The sequence below is a fragment of the Hypanus sabinus genome, chromosome 16, assembly GCF_030144855.1.
Source record: "Hypanus sabinus isolate sHypSab1 chromosome 16, sHypSab1.hap1, whole genome shotgun sequence".
Classification (NCBI taxonomy): domain Eukaryota; kingdom Metazoa; phylum Chordata; class Chondrichthyes; order Myliobatiformes; family Dasyatidae; genus Hypanus; species Hypanus sabinus.
This window is the reverse complement of record NC_082721.1, coordinates 84,548,426-84,561,995: the sequence shown is the minus strand read 5'-3', so window position 1 is coordinate 84,561,995 and position 13,570 is coordinate 84,548,426. Positions and strand designations below refer to the sequence as shown.

The 13,570-nt window shown below is 40.9% G+C and overlaps 1 protein-coding gene across 2 annotated transcripts in view; it reads left to right on the top strand.

The window, feature by feature from the left end:
* Nucleotides 1–13,570, top strand: part of dnmt1 (DNA (cytosine-5-)-methyltransferase 1) — a 71,743-nt gene that overhangs the window by 2,587 nt on the left and 55,586 nt on the right. For both annotated transcript variants that reach the window (XM_059992327.1, XM_059992329.1), the window contains exons 2-5: nucleotides 7,619–7,658; nucleotides 8,243–8,350; nucleotides 11,366–11,606; nucleotides 11,894–11,969. In XM_059992327.1, coding sequence (XP_059848310.1) covers nucleotides 7,619–7,658; nucleotides 8,243–8,350; nucleotides 11,366–11,606; nucleotides 11,894–11,969 — 465 coding nt within the window. The remainder of the gene's footprint in view (nucleotides 1–7,618; nucleotides 7,659–8,242; nucleotides 8,351–11,365; nucleotides 11,607–11,893; nucleotides 11,970–13,570) is intronic.

Genomic DNA, 13,570 nt, shown 5'->3' with positions numbered 1-13,570 from the left:
TTGTAGGTGATGTTAGCTGCTAGTGGTGGTATCGGAATGTGACCACGGCCAATGTTGAATTACTTTACAATGCTGAGTGCATGGAGTGACCTGGACACACAGTGGGGGAATTTAAAACACAAGCTTTTGATGGACCAGTAGTAAGCAGAGGAATGATAGGTTACAAATTAGGATGAAGTAGTATTCTGATTCTATTAGAGAGGTATTCATTTGACTCTGTTAGACTCTTCAGTGGAAAGTTTGGTAAGCAGGTGAAAAATAATTTGGGCAGTGAATGTATTTAAGTTTCTCTTTTTCTCCTACTATAATGCAAGCAAAACCTCTGAATTTAAATATTTTAAATTTTTATTGAATTTGGGCAAGTGACTGTTAAAATTGATGTGGATGCTACAAAATCATTGTCTTTTAAAAGTGATTGACGTAGATTTTGAATTAGGTGCGTCATTCTGGAGCAATATATGAAGTATTGGTAGTGAACTCAACATGGAGCATTAGGAAGTGTTCCCCAAAATTAATTAAGTAAATTGACATGCCAAACAACGAGGGTGCTTTGAAAATGTAATGTAAAATCTGCAGATGCTGGAAATACAAAGTAAAAGGAAAGCTCTAGTTATCATTGCACGTTAGGCATCAGTGGAAAGAGACATTGAGTTGATGTTCCAGTTCAAAGAAGGTGGTTAGTAAAGTAGTAAGGGAGACAAAATAACACATCAGCCAATCACTAAGCCACTCCACACAATATAGGGGTCCACAGATGCCCGACAGCTCTTTTTCTCATGCACTATCTCTTACTCTCCTTGTCTCTTATCCAATTCATACCTCCCAGCCTCAGAAGATTCCTACTTGCTTAAAGAAATTGCCTATTCTTATACTCTTCAAGATCTCTAACATTTACCCCAGTAGTCATCCAGACAAACACGTTTTTCGCCGTTATCTGCACTCAAGGCTCGAGACTGGTACTTGCACTGTTCTCAAAACAAGGCTGTGGACTAGTTCCCTCATTACTTTCTCAAAATATACTCACACCATTTTGCCTTAAAACTTCCATTTTATACTGCTCATATTAGCATATAAAGGGGAACTAATTTAACCCATTCTTTACCACGTCTCAAGTTGCCATGGGGTTAAATATAAACAGTCACCCAGTCAGTGAATTAAAAGGGGGCAGTCAGAGAGAATCTGAAGAAAGGAGCATATAAAAATTATAAACACAGGAGCAACCTGCACAAAGTGCTGGGAGAACCCAGCAAGTCAGTTGTGTTTTAGGACTGGTGATAAAAGCTGTGGATTGTTGACTGAGAGCTAGAACATAAACATTGCAATATGCAGTGAAGTAGGACGTGCCTCGTGGGTCAGGTGCTAATAGGTGAGAAAATAAACTAAGCAGTTCAAAAACACAAAATTAATTATCTAGAATTCGATAAGTAACCTGGTATGGTAGGTTGCAATGTACCGAGACCGAAGCTGAGCTGCTGTCCTAAAGCTTGTGATGTATCTTGCTGGCTGAATGTTCCACAAAGCAGTCACACAATATGTGCAAACACGAGGAAATCTGCAGATGCTGTGTTTGACTTCTCAATAAGAAGCCACATTTCAAACACTGAAAACAGTACAAAGATTAAATGAGTTGCTGCTGCTTTTGGAAGGATTGTCCCTGCATGATGGAAAAAGCAGAAGAAAAGGTGGGTGTGTGGAAAACTGCCAAAAGAAGGGCAGTGGTTGATGAGGATGGAAAAGCAGATTCTCAAAGGGCATGGTCCCTTTAAAATATTTAGGAAGGCAAGTAAGACTTTTTTTGGGTGGAAATGGCGATTGATGATCTGTTGAATGTGAACTAGGTGGAGTGGAGTGAAGACAGGATCTCTACTGCAGCTTTGTACAAGGCAGGTGTGAGAAGTGGGAAATGATGACAATAGCCATGGTTCAGGAGAAAGAAGGACATTGCAGGTTCCTGTGTGGAATCATGGCAAATTTAATGGAATTACAAGCGAGAGAAAATCTGCAGATGCTGGAAATCCACTCTTGCCGAAGGGTCTCAGCCCCAAATGTCGACTGTACTCATAGATGCTGCCTGGGCTGCTGAGTTCCTCCAGCATTTTGTGTGTTGCAAATTTAATGGAGATAGAAGAACAGGAAGAATTAATGGAGTTCCTGCAGGAGGCAGGGCGAGCAGAAGCAAAGACCAGATAGTTGAGTCTGTCCCTCAATCCAGAGAGTGACTGTGTGAGGGTTACAGCTGGGAGGAAATGGGTAGCAAGAGTAATAAAATGCTAATGGGGGTGGGGGTATTGAGGGAGGAGATCCAACTAGAACTGAAACAAAAGTTGGTGCACATATCCCACAGAATATCTAGGTGCATTACTGACTTTAATTGTTGATTCAATTAATAACATTTTAATTGTGACTATCTTTGTTCCCCTTTCAAAAATAAAATCTGAATTATTATTGTGTAGCCAACATGTTAATCCACTGGACCTATGTAAAAGCTATAGACAGTCCCATTTTCTAGCACATTCCATCATCCTGGAAGTTTATTTTTTCATTCCAATACATGGTAGTCAGTCAGTTTGTTCTCTCTTGTTCGCCATTGTTTGCTTTTTGTGGTTTCAACACAGGATTTAGTTTCACTAAGTTTGCACCCTGAGTCTATTTCTAAAAACAGAATTGTAGCAAAAGGATATATTTCTGCTGTGCATGAAACTGAATAAACGCCTCACTGTTTTGACAGAAAATCCAGTGCACAAGTTAAAACCAGCTCAAACATATCATTGCTTGTGAACAAATTGAGTATCTAGCTGATGTAAAATATTTTCTCAACTGTCCCAATTTATTTTGTTCTTTTTTATTGTTTCTTTATAACTTGACACTTTAACACAGCTCATGCATTAAAGTGTTAAGCTATGATGTAGCACCGAAAAATATCACATAGCCAATGAATTTAACCAGATTTAAATACTGGCACCAATCTGTCTGATTCAAACTTCTACTTCTGAATGCTGGGTGCAAACTAAAGATTGTCCTACTGCCAATCTGAACAACCCACATAATCACAGACTGAGAGCTTTGTTGTTGTGTAAGTGCTGTCTGCTGAGAACAGTGTGGGATGAGCACACTTCTGACAGCTAACTTTGTCTAGCATATATATTGGTATGTCGCTCCTTGTATCATGGCAAAACATTTCGGAGTTCTTAATGTTTTTTTTAAGTGCTGGAAATGGGCATTAAATGTTCAACATATTCACCAGGCTATATAGCAGTTGTGGAGGGAGCAACTTGACCAAAAAGGTTGGTAATAACATACTAACTGTGACGCTACCGTAAATGCGTTTCTCACCTTGTATCTCACCAGACACACCTTCTCCATCTTTCACCTTTAAGCATTTCATTGTACTTCCTGGTCATTTTCACATCCTCAGGAAATGCATCCTCTGTCCTCTTGCTTCCATCCTTCCCACAATCTGGGTTTCCAAACACTTGTTTCAGTTGAAGCAGCAGTCCAGTATTACCTCCAGTTTGGTTATACATTCATATCTGTATTTGGGAGAACTCCAATGCAGGTTGAGTGGTGTCTTCACATAGAACATGGAATAGTACAGCACAGCACAGGAACAGGGTATTCAGACCATAGTGTTTTGGTGAACCAGCTAAAAAGCAAATCAAAAACACCCAAACACTAGTTCCTCCTACCTACACCATAGCCTTATCCCTCCATCCTCCTTACATCCATAAGACCTAAGATTTAGGAGCAGAAGCAGGCCATTTGGCCCATTGAGTCTGCACCACCATTCAATCATGGGCTGATCCAACTCATCCAGTCATCCCACTCCCCTGCTTTCACCCCATACCCTTTGATGTCTTGGCTAATCAAGAACCTATCTATCTCTGCCTTAAGTACAGCTAATAACGTGGTCTCCACAGCCGCTTGTAGCAATAAATTCCACAGATCTACCACTCTTTGACTTAAATAATTTCTCTGGATTTCAATTCTAAAAGGACGTCCTTCAATCCTGAAGTCATGCCCTCTTGTCCTAGGATCCCCTATCATTGGAAATAACTTTACCATATCTAATCTGTTCAGGCCTTCTAACATTTGGAATGTTTGAGATCCCCCTTCGTTCTCCTGAACTCCAGGGAATACAGCCCAAGAGCTGCCAGATGTTCCTCATATGGTAACCCTCTCATTCCTGAAATCATTCTCATGAATCTTCTCTGAACCCTCTCCAATGTCAGTATATCCTTTCTAAAATAAGGTGCCCAAAACTGCACACAATGCTCCAAATGTGGTCTCATGAGTGCCTTATAGAGCCTCAACATCACATTCCAGCTCTTGTATTCTATAACTCTAGAAACGAATGCCAACATTGCATTCGACTTCTTCACAACCGACTCAACCTGGAGGTTAACTTTTAGTGTATCTTGCACAAGGACTCCCAAGTCTCTTTGCATCTCTGCATTTTGAATTCTCTCTTCATCTAAATAATAGTCTGTTCATTTATTTCTTCCACCAAAGTGCATGACCATACACTTTACAACATTGTATTTCATTTGCCACTTCTTTGCCCATTCCCCTAAACTATCTAAGCCTCTCTGCAGGCTCTCTGTTTCCTCAACAGTACCTGCTCCTCCACCTATCTTTGTATCATCGGCAAATTTAGCCTCAAATCCCTTAATACCATAGTCCAAATTATTGACATACATTGTAAAAAGTAATGGTCCCAACACTGACCTCTGTGGAACTCCACTGGTAACTGGCAGCCAGCCAGAATAGGATCCCTTTATTCCCACTCTCTGTTTTCTGCCAACCAGCCAATGCTCCACCCATGCTAGTAACTTCCCTGTAATTCCATGGACTCTTATCTTGCTAAGCAGCCTCATGTGTGGCACCTTGTCAAATGCCTTCTGAAAATCCAAGTACACCACATCTACTGCATCTCCTTTGTCTACCCTGCATGTAATTACCTCAAAGAATTGCAGTAGGTTTATCAGGCAGGATCTTCCTTTCAGGAAACCATGCTGGCTTTGGCTTATCTTGTCGTGTGCCTCCAGGTACTCCATAATCTCATCCCTAATAATTGATTCCAACAACTTCCCAGCCACTGATGTCAGGCTAACAGGTCTATAGTTTCCTTTCTGCTTCCTCCCACCTTTCTTAGCAGAGTAACATTTGCAATTTTCTAGTTATCCGGTACAATGCCAGAATCTATCGACTCTTGAAAGATCATTGTTAATGCCTCTGCAATCCCTCCAGCTCCTTCCTTCAGAACCCACGGGTGCATTCCATCAGGTCCAGGAGATTTATCCACCCTCAGACCATTAAGTTTCCTGAGCACCTTCTCAGCCATAATTTTCACTGCATGTACTCCACTACCCTGACACTCTTGAATGTCTGGTGCGGCCTGTACAAGAACAAAATTGATTTTCTTTCTAAAATTAGAGCGTGCGGCTTTTAATCAGGTGCGCTCTGTAGTCCGGAATCTACGGTATATCGTGCTATATTCCTTGCCAGTCTTCTACACGATCCACATCTCCACCAGTCTTGGTATCATCTGCAAATTTACTAACCCACGCATCTGCATTTTCATCCAGGTCATTTATATACATCACAAATAGCAGATCCCTGTGGAACACACTAATTACAGACCTCTAACTCATTTAAGACTCTTCAACCACTGTTCTCTGTCTTCTACGCAGAAGCCAGTTCTGAATCCAAACAGCCAATTTGCCGCACACCTCATACATCTTAATCTTCTGGATTCGCCTCCAGTAAGGGACTTTGTCAAACACCTTACTAAAATTCACGTAGACTGCATCCACTGCCCTACCATCATCATCTCTCGTCACCTTGTCAAAAAATCTCAATCAAGTTGGTAAGGCACAATCTGCACCACACAAAACCATGCTGGCTCTCCCTAATTGGGTCATGTGTTTCCAAATGCTCATGTGTCCTATCCCTAGGCATTTTCTCCAGCAATTTCCCTACAACTGACGTGAGACTCGCCAGTCCGTAGTTTTACCACACCAGCTCCCTTATGTTATGCAAGGATTATCCCAAGCTTCAGTTACTGCCCCTTTAATTCTTCATCCCACATTGTGCTTCATTGGAATAGTGTAAGAGGCCCATGTAACATAGGTATGTTATGGCTCAGATCACACTTTGAATTTAATTTGGATTTCCACCCTTTTCATTTAGCGTTAAGAACAGGCCAGTTCTAATAAAAGCCTTGCCAACCTGTCATATCACCTCCTGAATAAGGACTCTTAGGTTTTTTAAAAAATGTATGTATTCTGTGTTTTCACTCATTATTGTTTTTTCTAGTTGTCATTTGCACAGAAGAGGAGACCTGATTTTTCTCTTTGAATAGTTTCCATGGTTTTCTTTGTTTCGTGACTGTGGGGAAGATGAATCTCAGGGTGGTTGTACTGCATACGTAGATAATAAATGTACTTCAAATCCTTTGAGTATTGTTCAATGAATCCTTTTCCCTGCTATCCAACCCGCTGAGTAATTCCAGCATTTTCATTCCAGATTTCCAGCAACTGAATTGTCTTGTGTGGTGGTTCCAGGCTTTTTATTGCTTTCATTTGGATTTCTAAACCTACTGTAATTATCTTATCTTTAGATGCTCTTCAGGCCCCAAATGTGATAAGGAAATCTTTACCACTCCCACTTAGCTGATCTGCCCTTTCACAGATATTTCCTTTGTTCTATACAGTAATTGCAATAAATTTGACTTCTAATGTTATTTCTAGTTCTGATGGAAGGTCATTGATATGTAAACTCTTGCTCTCTCTAGATTGCTCTGGATCCACTAGCTATTATCAGCATTTCTCTTTCACTTTGCATCACTTGTTGCTCAGTATGGAAATTACTCAACAAATGAATTTCCCACTGATGGAAAATTGTTACAATACGGCTGTTCAAGCCATCTCCCATTTGACTTGTAATCTGATGATTGGGATACTTGAAAAATAAACACTTGGATATAAGATAAACATTCCTTCTGGATTTAGAATTCAGACTATAAGCTCAACTAGAGCCTTACCAATCGTTGGTGAAACTGGGTGATGTTTCTTCAATTCCCTACCTGGATCCTTAGAAACTTTTAAATCTTATACTTGCTTTATTATTTTTTTTGTAAAAGGGATGGGGCAATAGTATGTTTGAAATATCCATGACCTATTGAATGGAAAGCGACTCGGCATTGAATGATTCATTCTTGTCTTCATTCCAAGCCATTGTTTCCACTGTAAGTTCTTGCACCTAAATATTTTTCGAAAATATGTAATGTATGCGCACTGCAGTTGCTTTCCATTTTGGAGCTGATTCTATTTGCTAGGGTCTAGTTACAAAGACAGTTTGAAAATTACATGGATTATAACAAATTTCTAGGGACAATGAATTGTGTAACAAGAAGGGGGGAGGATTTAGAGTTGTGCTTAAATGGCTTGTCCCAGTTTTAATACCTTTCTTGTTCCCTCTGAAACTACATTAGATCCTTCAGTGTATTATTTAATGTGGCGTAAATCTGTGATCGGCAAGATTGGAAGGTAAACCTGCTAAATGCTGAGGGTACAGTTTATATATGTGATGTACTTTGATCATTGACCTTTTTTTTCAGGCTTCAAGACCTTGAGGATAAAGTTGGCCTCACAGAGAAGGTATGTTGAAATATTAAGTATTGTCTTCTAATCTGTATTTTATGGTTTCAAAAGGGTCTTGTCAGTAGTAATCCACCAATCAAAATTTGAGCAAACAGATAAAATTTGAATACTGGTTACCTGTGATGAACGTGATCAATCAGTTGCATTTTATGGTATTGCTTCTGTAGGCTTCTGCAAATTATTATTACCTCAGAGTTTTCAGTATTAAGTTCTTTCTCTTTACAGTATGAACTTGCCACCATGCTGTTTTGCCCTTTGGTACTTTTGACCTCTTTTCTGAAGGGAAAATGAAGGATCTCGTACTTTCCTGACCTATATGACAAGTAAACTCTTGGACTTCCAGCCAGGTATAGGTATCAATTTGAACGGATGTTACGATAACAAACTCTGCAGTCTTCATCAGGGATGATTTTAAACATCAGTTAAAATTGTTACCTGTACCTGACTGGATGGCTGAGAAGAGTTTATTTCTTTCTTTTATTTTCTTGCCGTATTCTGTTTCTTCCTTTATGATGTTTTTATTTCAATGGTTTAATGGTCATCAAAGCACAAAATTTAAAAAAATAATAATTCTCTTTCAGGAATGTGTGAAAGAAAAGCTGAGTTTGCTGCATGGTTTCTTACAATCAGGTGCACAAAATGACCTCAGTGAGCTGGAAACAAAATTTCAAAAAGAAGAACTGTCTGAAGTAAGTTGGTAAAGAATTTGGGTTAAGTAAGGTAGTGGAGAGTGTGTTTTGTCTTTTAGAATTCTATGTCGGGCTGAATGTGCAGGGAAGCATGCTACCCCTTGACCCACAGTTTGATATGTGGCCTTACAATATAGCTTGCAGGTTTAGTAACCCAAGGAATGCACCCTCGTGTCCTGAAGGAAGTAGCAGTGGAGATTGCGGAGGCATTAGCAATGTTCTTTCAAAAGTCACTAGATTCTGGCCTGGTTCCAAAGGACTGGAAGATTGCAAATGTCACTCCGCTACTTAAGAAGGGGGCAAGGAAGCAAAAAGGAAATCATAGACCTGTTAGCTTGACATCGGTGGTTGGGAAGTTGTTGGAGTCGATTGTCAAGGATGAGGTTACTGAGTACCTGGAGGCATATGACAAGATGGGCAGAACTCAGCATGGTTTCCTTAAAGGAAAATCCTGCCTGACAAACCTAGTGCAATTTTTTGAGGAAATTACAGTAGGCTAGACAAGAGTGTATTTGGATTTTCAGAAGGCCTTTGAAAGGTGCCGCACATGAGGCTGCTAAACAAGATAAGAGCCCATGGAATTACGGGAAAATTACGTACGTGGATAGAGCATTGGTTGATTGCCAGGAAAAAGTGGGAATAAAGGGATCCCATTCTGGTTGGCTGCCGGTTACCAGTGGTGTTCCACAGGAGTCCATGTTGGGGCTGTTTCTTTTTATATTGTATATCAATGATTTGGATTATGGAATAGATGGCTTTGTGGCTAAGTTTGCTGATGTTACAAAGATAGGTGGAGGGGCCAGTAGTGCTGAGGAAACAGAGAGTCTGCAGAGAGACTTGGATAGATTGGGGGAATGGGCAAAGAAGTGGCAAATGAATTACAGTGTCCGAAAGTGTACGGTCATGCACTTTGGTAAAAGAAATAAACGGGCAGACTATTATTTAAATGGGGAGAGAATTCAAAGTTCTGAGACACAACGGGACTTGGGAGTCCTCGTGCAGGATACCCTTAAGGTTAACCTCCAGATTGAGTCGGTGGTGAAGAAGGCGAATGCAATGTTGCCATTTATTTCTAGAGGAACAGAGTATAGGAGCAGGAATGTGATGTTGAGGCTCTATAAGGCACTGGTAATTTCTCACTTGGAATATTGTGTGCAGTTTTGGGCTCCTTATTTAAGAAAGGATGTGCTGACATTGGAGAAGGTTCAGAGAGATTAACTAGAATGATTCCAGGAATGAGAGGGTTAACATGAGGCACGTTTGACCGCTCTTGGATTGTACTCCTTGGAGTTTAGAAGAATGAGGGGGGACCTCATAGAAACATTTTGAATGTTGAAAGGCATGGACAGAGTGGATGAGGTAAAGTTGTTTCCCATGGTGGGGGAGTCTAGTACGAGAGGACATGATTTGAGGATTGCAGGGCGCCCATTCAGAACAGAGATGCAAAAAATTTTTTTTGCCAGAGGGTGGTGAGTCTGTGGAATTTGTTGCCATGGGCGGCAGTGGAGGCCGGGTCATTGGGTGTATTTAAGGCAGAGATTGATAGGTATCTGAGTAGTCAGGGCATCAAAGGTTATGGGTAGAAGGCGGGGGAATGGGACTAAAGGGGAGATTGGATCACTCATGATGAAATGGTGGAACAGACTCAATGGGCCGAATGGCCAACTTCTGCTCCTTTGTCTTATGGTCTTATGGCGGACAGAGGAGATTTACTAGAATGTTACCTGGGTTTCAGCACCTAAGTTACAGAGAAAAGTTGAATAGGTTAGGTCTTTATTCTTTGGAGTGTAGAAGGTTGAGGGGGGACTTGATAGAGGTATTTAAAATCATGGGGGGATAGATAGAGTTGATGTTGATAGGCTTTTTCCATTGAGAGTAGGGGAGATTCAAACAAAGAGGACATGAGTTGAGAGTTAAGGGGCAAAAGTTTAGGGGTAACATGAGGGGGAATTTCTTTACTCAGAGAATGGTAGCTGTGTGGAATGAGCTTCCAGTAGAAGTGGTAGAGGCAGGTTCAATATTGTCATTTAAAGTAAAATTGGATTGGTATATGGACAGGAAAGGATTGGAGGGTTTGTGCTGAGTGCAGGTAGGTGGGACTAGGTGAGAGTAAGCGTTCGGCATGGACTAGAAGGACTGAGATGGCCTGTTTCCGTGCTGCAATTGTTATAAACATTGGAATTGGGTGATTTCAGACTACAGAACCTGTCAGATTATTGCCTAGATGAGCGTCTTCACTTGCTGTTCTTGCAAAATGTAAGCAATAGGAAATGTAAGAGGGCATGATTGCGGATTGTTATACCGCACTTCGTTTCTGCGAGATTAGGGGTCCAAGTGCATTGTTGGCAAGAGCATCATCAACTCCTAAATACCATTTGAGATGGTGGTAGTTGAGCCATCATCTTGAATCATTAAACACGTGTATTGAAGATACTTCCAAGATATTGTTAGCTAGGGAGTTCTGAGTTTTTGTGGGAATGACATTACACTACCAAGTCATTATTCTGTGTGAGGTTAGGGAATCTGCAAGCGGTGTTCCCATTTGCTTGTGTTTTTTTCAGAGAACGGTCACACATTTGTGACCTGTGGTGAGAATAGCCTAGTGAATTACAGTTGATGATAGGTTTGCACTTGACAATGAGGCTTAGGGTCTTCGTTAGCATGGTGTTTAGTAGAACGCTTTACAGTACAGGCTACCCAGGTTCAGTTCCCACCACTGCCTCTAAGGGGTTTGTATGTTCTACCTGTGACCACATGGATCACAGTCCAAAGACATACTGGTTGGTAGGTTAATCGTTCATGGTAAACTGACCCGTGATTAGCCTAGGATTAAATTGGGGGTTGCTGGGCAGTGTGGCTCAAAGGTCCTATTCTGCGCTATATCTCAATAAAAATAAAATAGTCTGAGTTGGGTTGACACTTGGACTTGTTCACCTCACTTATTTATAAGTAATCTATCATTGCTTCCTGCTTACATGACATATTTACCCTGATGCAAATTATTTTTCCTCCCAGGAGGGTTATCTAGCCAAAGTGAAAGCATTGCTCAGCCAAGAGCTTTCAATGGGGAATGGAGATTCCGAGCTTGGTATTAATTCAAATGGTTGCACAGAAAATGGAGCCAAGGACAGTGATAACGGTGCTGCTGATGAGCCAAATGGCCAAGAGGAGAGCAATATGGAAACAGATGCAGTGGTTTTTCCTGCAGCAAAGGGTCGTGGAAAGCGACTGAGTAAATCCAATGGAGACAGCAAACGTAAGCTTGAGTTCACTAACCTGTGCTGGTTTTCTGTGTTGCCTTTTTGTACTTGGTGATAGTGCATTTTCTGTTGCTGCGGGTGTAGAATCCATTAATCTTCCAAAAACCTATTTGTGGGACCTTGTTGTGCTGGATTTTCCATATTAAAATAATTACAGTTTAGATGTCCTTCTGTATATAATTTTTATGCCAAAATGTCAGTGGGCTTACGAGCTTCTATCATTTGCAATTTCTCCAGATCTTGCTGTTTTTGATTTTAACAATTTCTGTATGATCTGTTTTAGGATTATCAGGAAGTCCAAGGATCACCAGGAACTCAGCAAAGCAACAAGCTACGATTATATCCATGTTTGCTAAAGTGTGAGTGTTCTAACTCTTCCTGGTTGATCAATCACAGGAATATTAATGTGTGGCTGACAACTGGTGTAGGGGGCAGGGCTTCAGGTTCCTGGATCATTGGGGCATCTCCTGGGGGAAGGTACAAACTGTAGAAAAAGGATGGGTTACACCTGAATCCAAAGGGGTCCAATATCCTAGCAAGCAGGTTTACTAGAGCTGTTAGAAAGGGTTTAAATGAATTTGGCAGGGGGATGGGAACTGGACTGATAGGGCTGAGGAATGGGAAAACAGAAATAAATCAAAGATAGCGTGTAACAAAGGACAGGCAGGATATGAGGCATAATCACAGCCAGTGGGATGAGTTACAGGGCAACAAAGGTATGATGCAGTTAAAACAGGAATCAACATATACTGGACTGAAAGTGTTGCTTTTGAATGCACGCAGCATAAGAAACAAAATGGACAATCTTAAAATTCAGCTACAGATTGGCAAGTATGATGTTGTGGCCATCTCTAAAACTTGGCTAAAGGAAGGACAGCAGAGCAGCAGTGGCTGGAGTTTCTGCGAAAAATGAGGGAAGTGCAAGACAGATATATTCCAAATAAGAAGACATTTTCAAAGGGAAGAAGGACACTACCGTGGCTGAAAAAAGTGAAGTCAGAGTCAAAATAAAAGCAAAAGAGAAGGCATGAAACGAAGCCAGAACGAGAAGGGAAGATAGAGGATTGGGAAGCTTTTAAAAACTTGCAGAAGGAAACTAAGAAGGTCATTGGGAAGGAAAAGATGAATTATGAAAGGAAGGTGGTGACTAATATCAAAAAAGATACTTAAAAGCTCTCTTAAGTATATAAAGGGTAAAAGAAAGTTGAGGGTAGATATAGGACCAATAGAAAATGACACTGGAGATATTGTAATGAGAGACGCAGAGATGGTAGAGGAACTGAATATGTAGTTTGCATCAGTCTTCACAGTGGAAGACATCTGCAGTATACCGGACATTCAAGAGTGTCGGAAGTGAAATACGTGCAGTGAAAATTACGACTGAGAAGGTGCTCAGGAAGCTTAATGGTCTGAGGGTGGATAAATCTCCTAGACCTGATGGAATGCACCTTCAGGTTCTGCAGGAAGTACCTGGAGAGGTTGCGGAGGCATTAACGATGATCTTTCAAGAATCAATAGATTCTGGCATTGTACTGGATGACTGGAAAACTGCAAATGTTACTCTGCTATTTAAGAAGGGTGGGAGGCAGCAGAAAGGAAACTATAGACCTGTTAGCCTGACATCAGTCAGCTGTTGGAAGCTGTTGGAATCGATTATTAGGGATGAGATTATGGAGTACCTGCAAGCACATGACAAGATGGGCCAAAGCCAGCATGGATTCCTGAAAGGAAAATCCTGCCTGACTAGCCTGCTGCAATTTTTTTTGAGGAAATTGCAAGCAGGGTAGACTAAGGAGATACAGTAGATGTGGTGTACTTAGATTTTCAGAAGGCCTTTGACAAGGTGCCACACATGAAGCTGCTTAGCAAGATAAGAGCCAATGGAATTACAAGGAGGTTACTAGCATGGGTGGAGTATTGGCAGATCAGCAGAAAACAGAATGGAAATAAAGGGATCCTA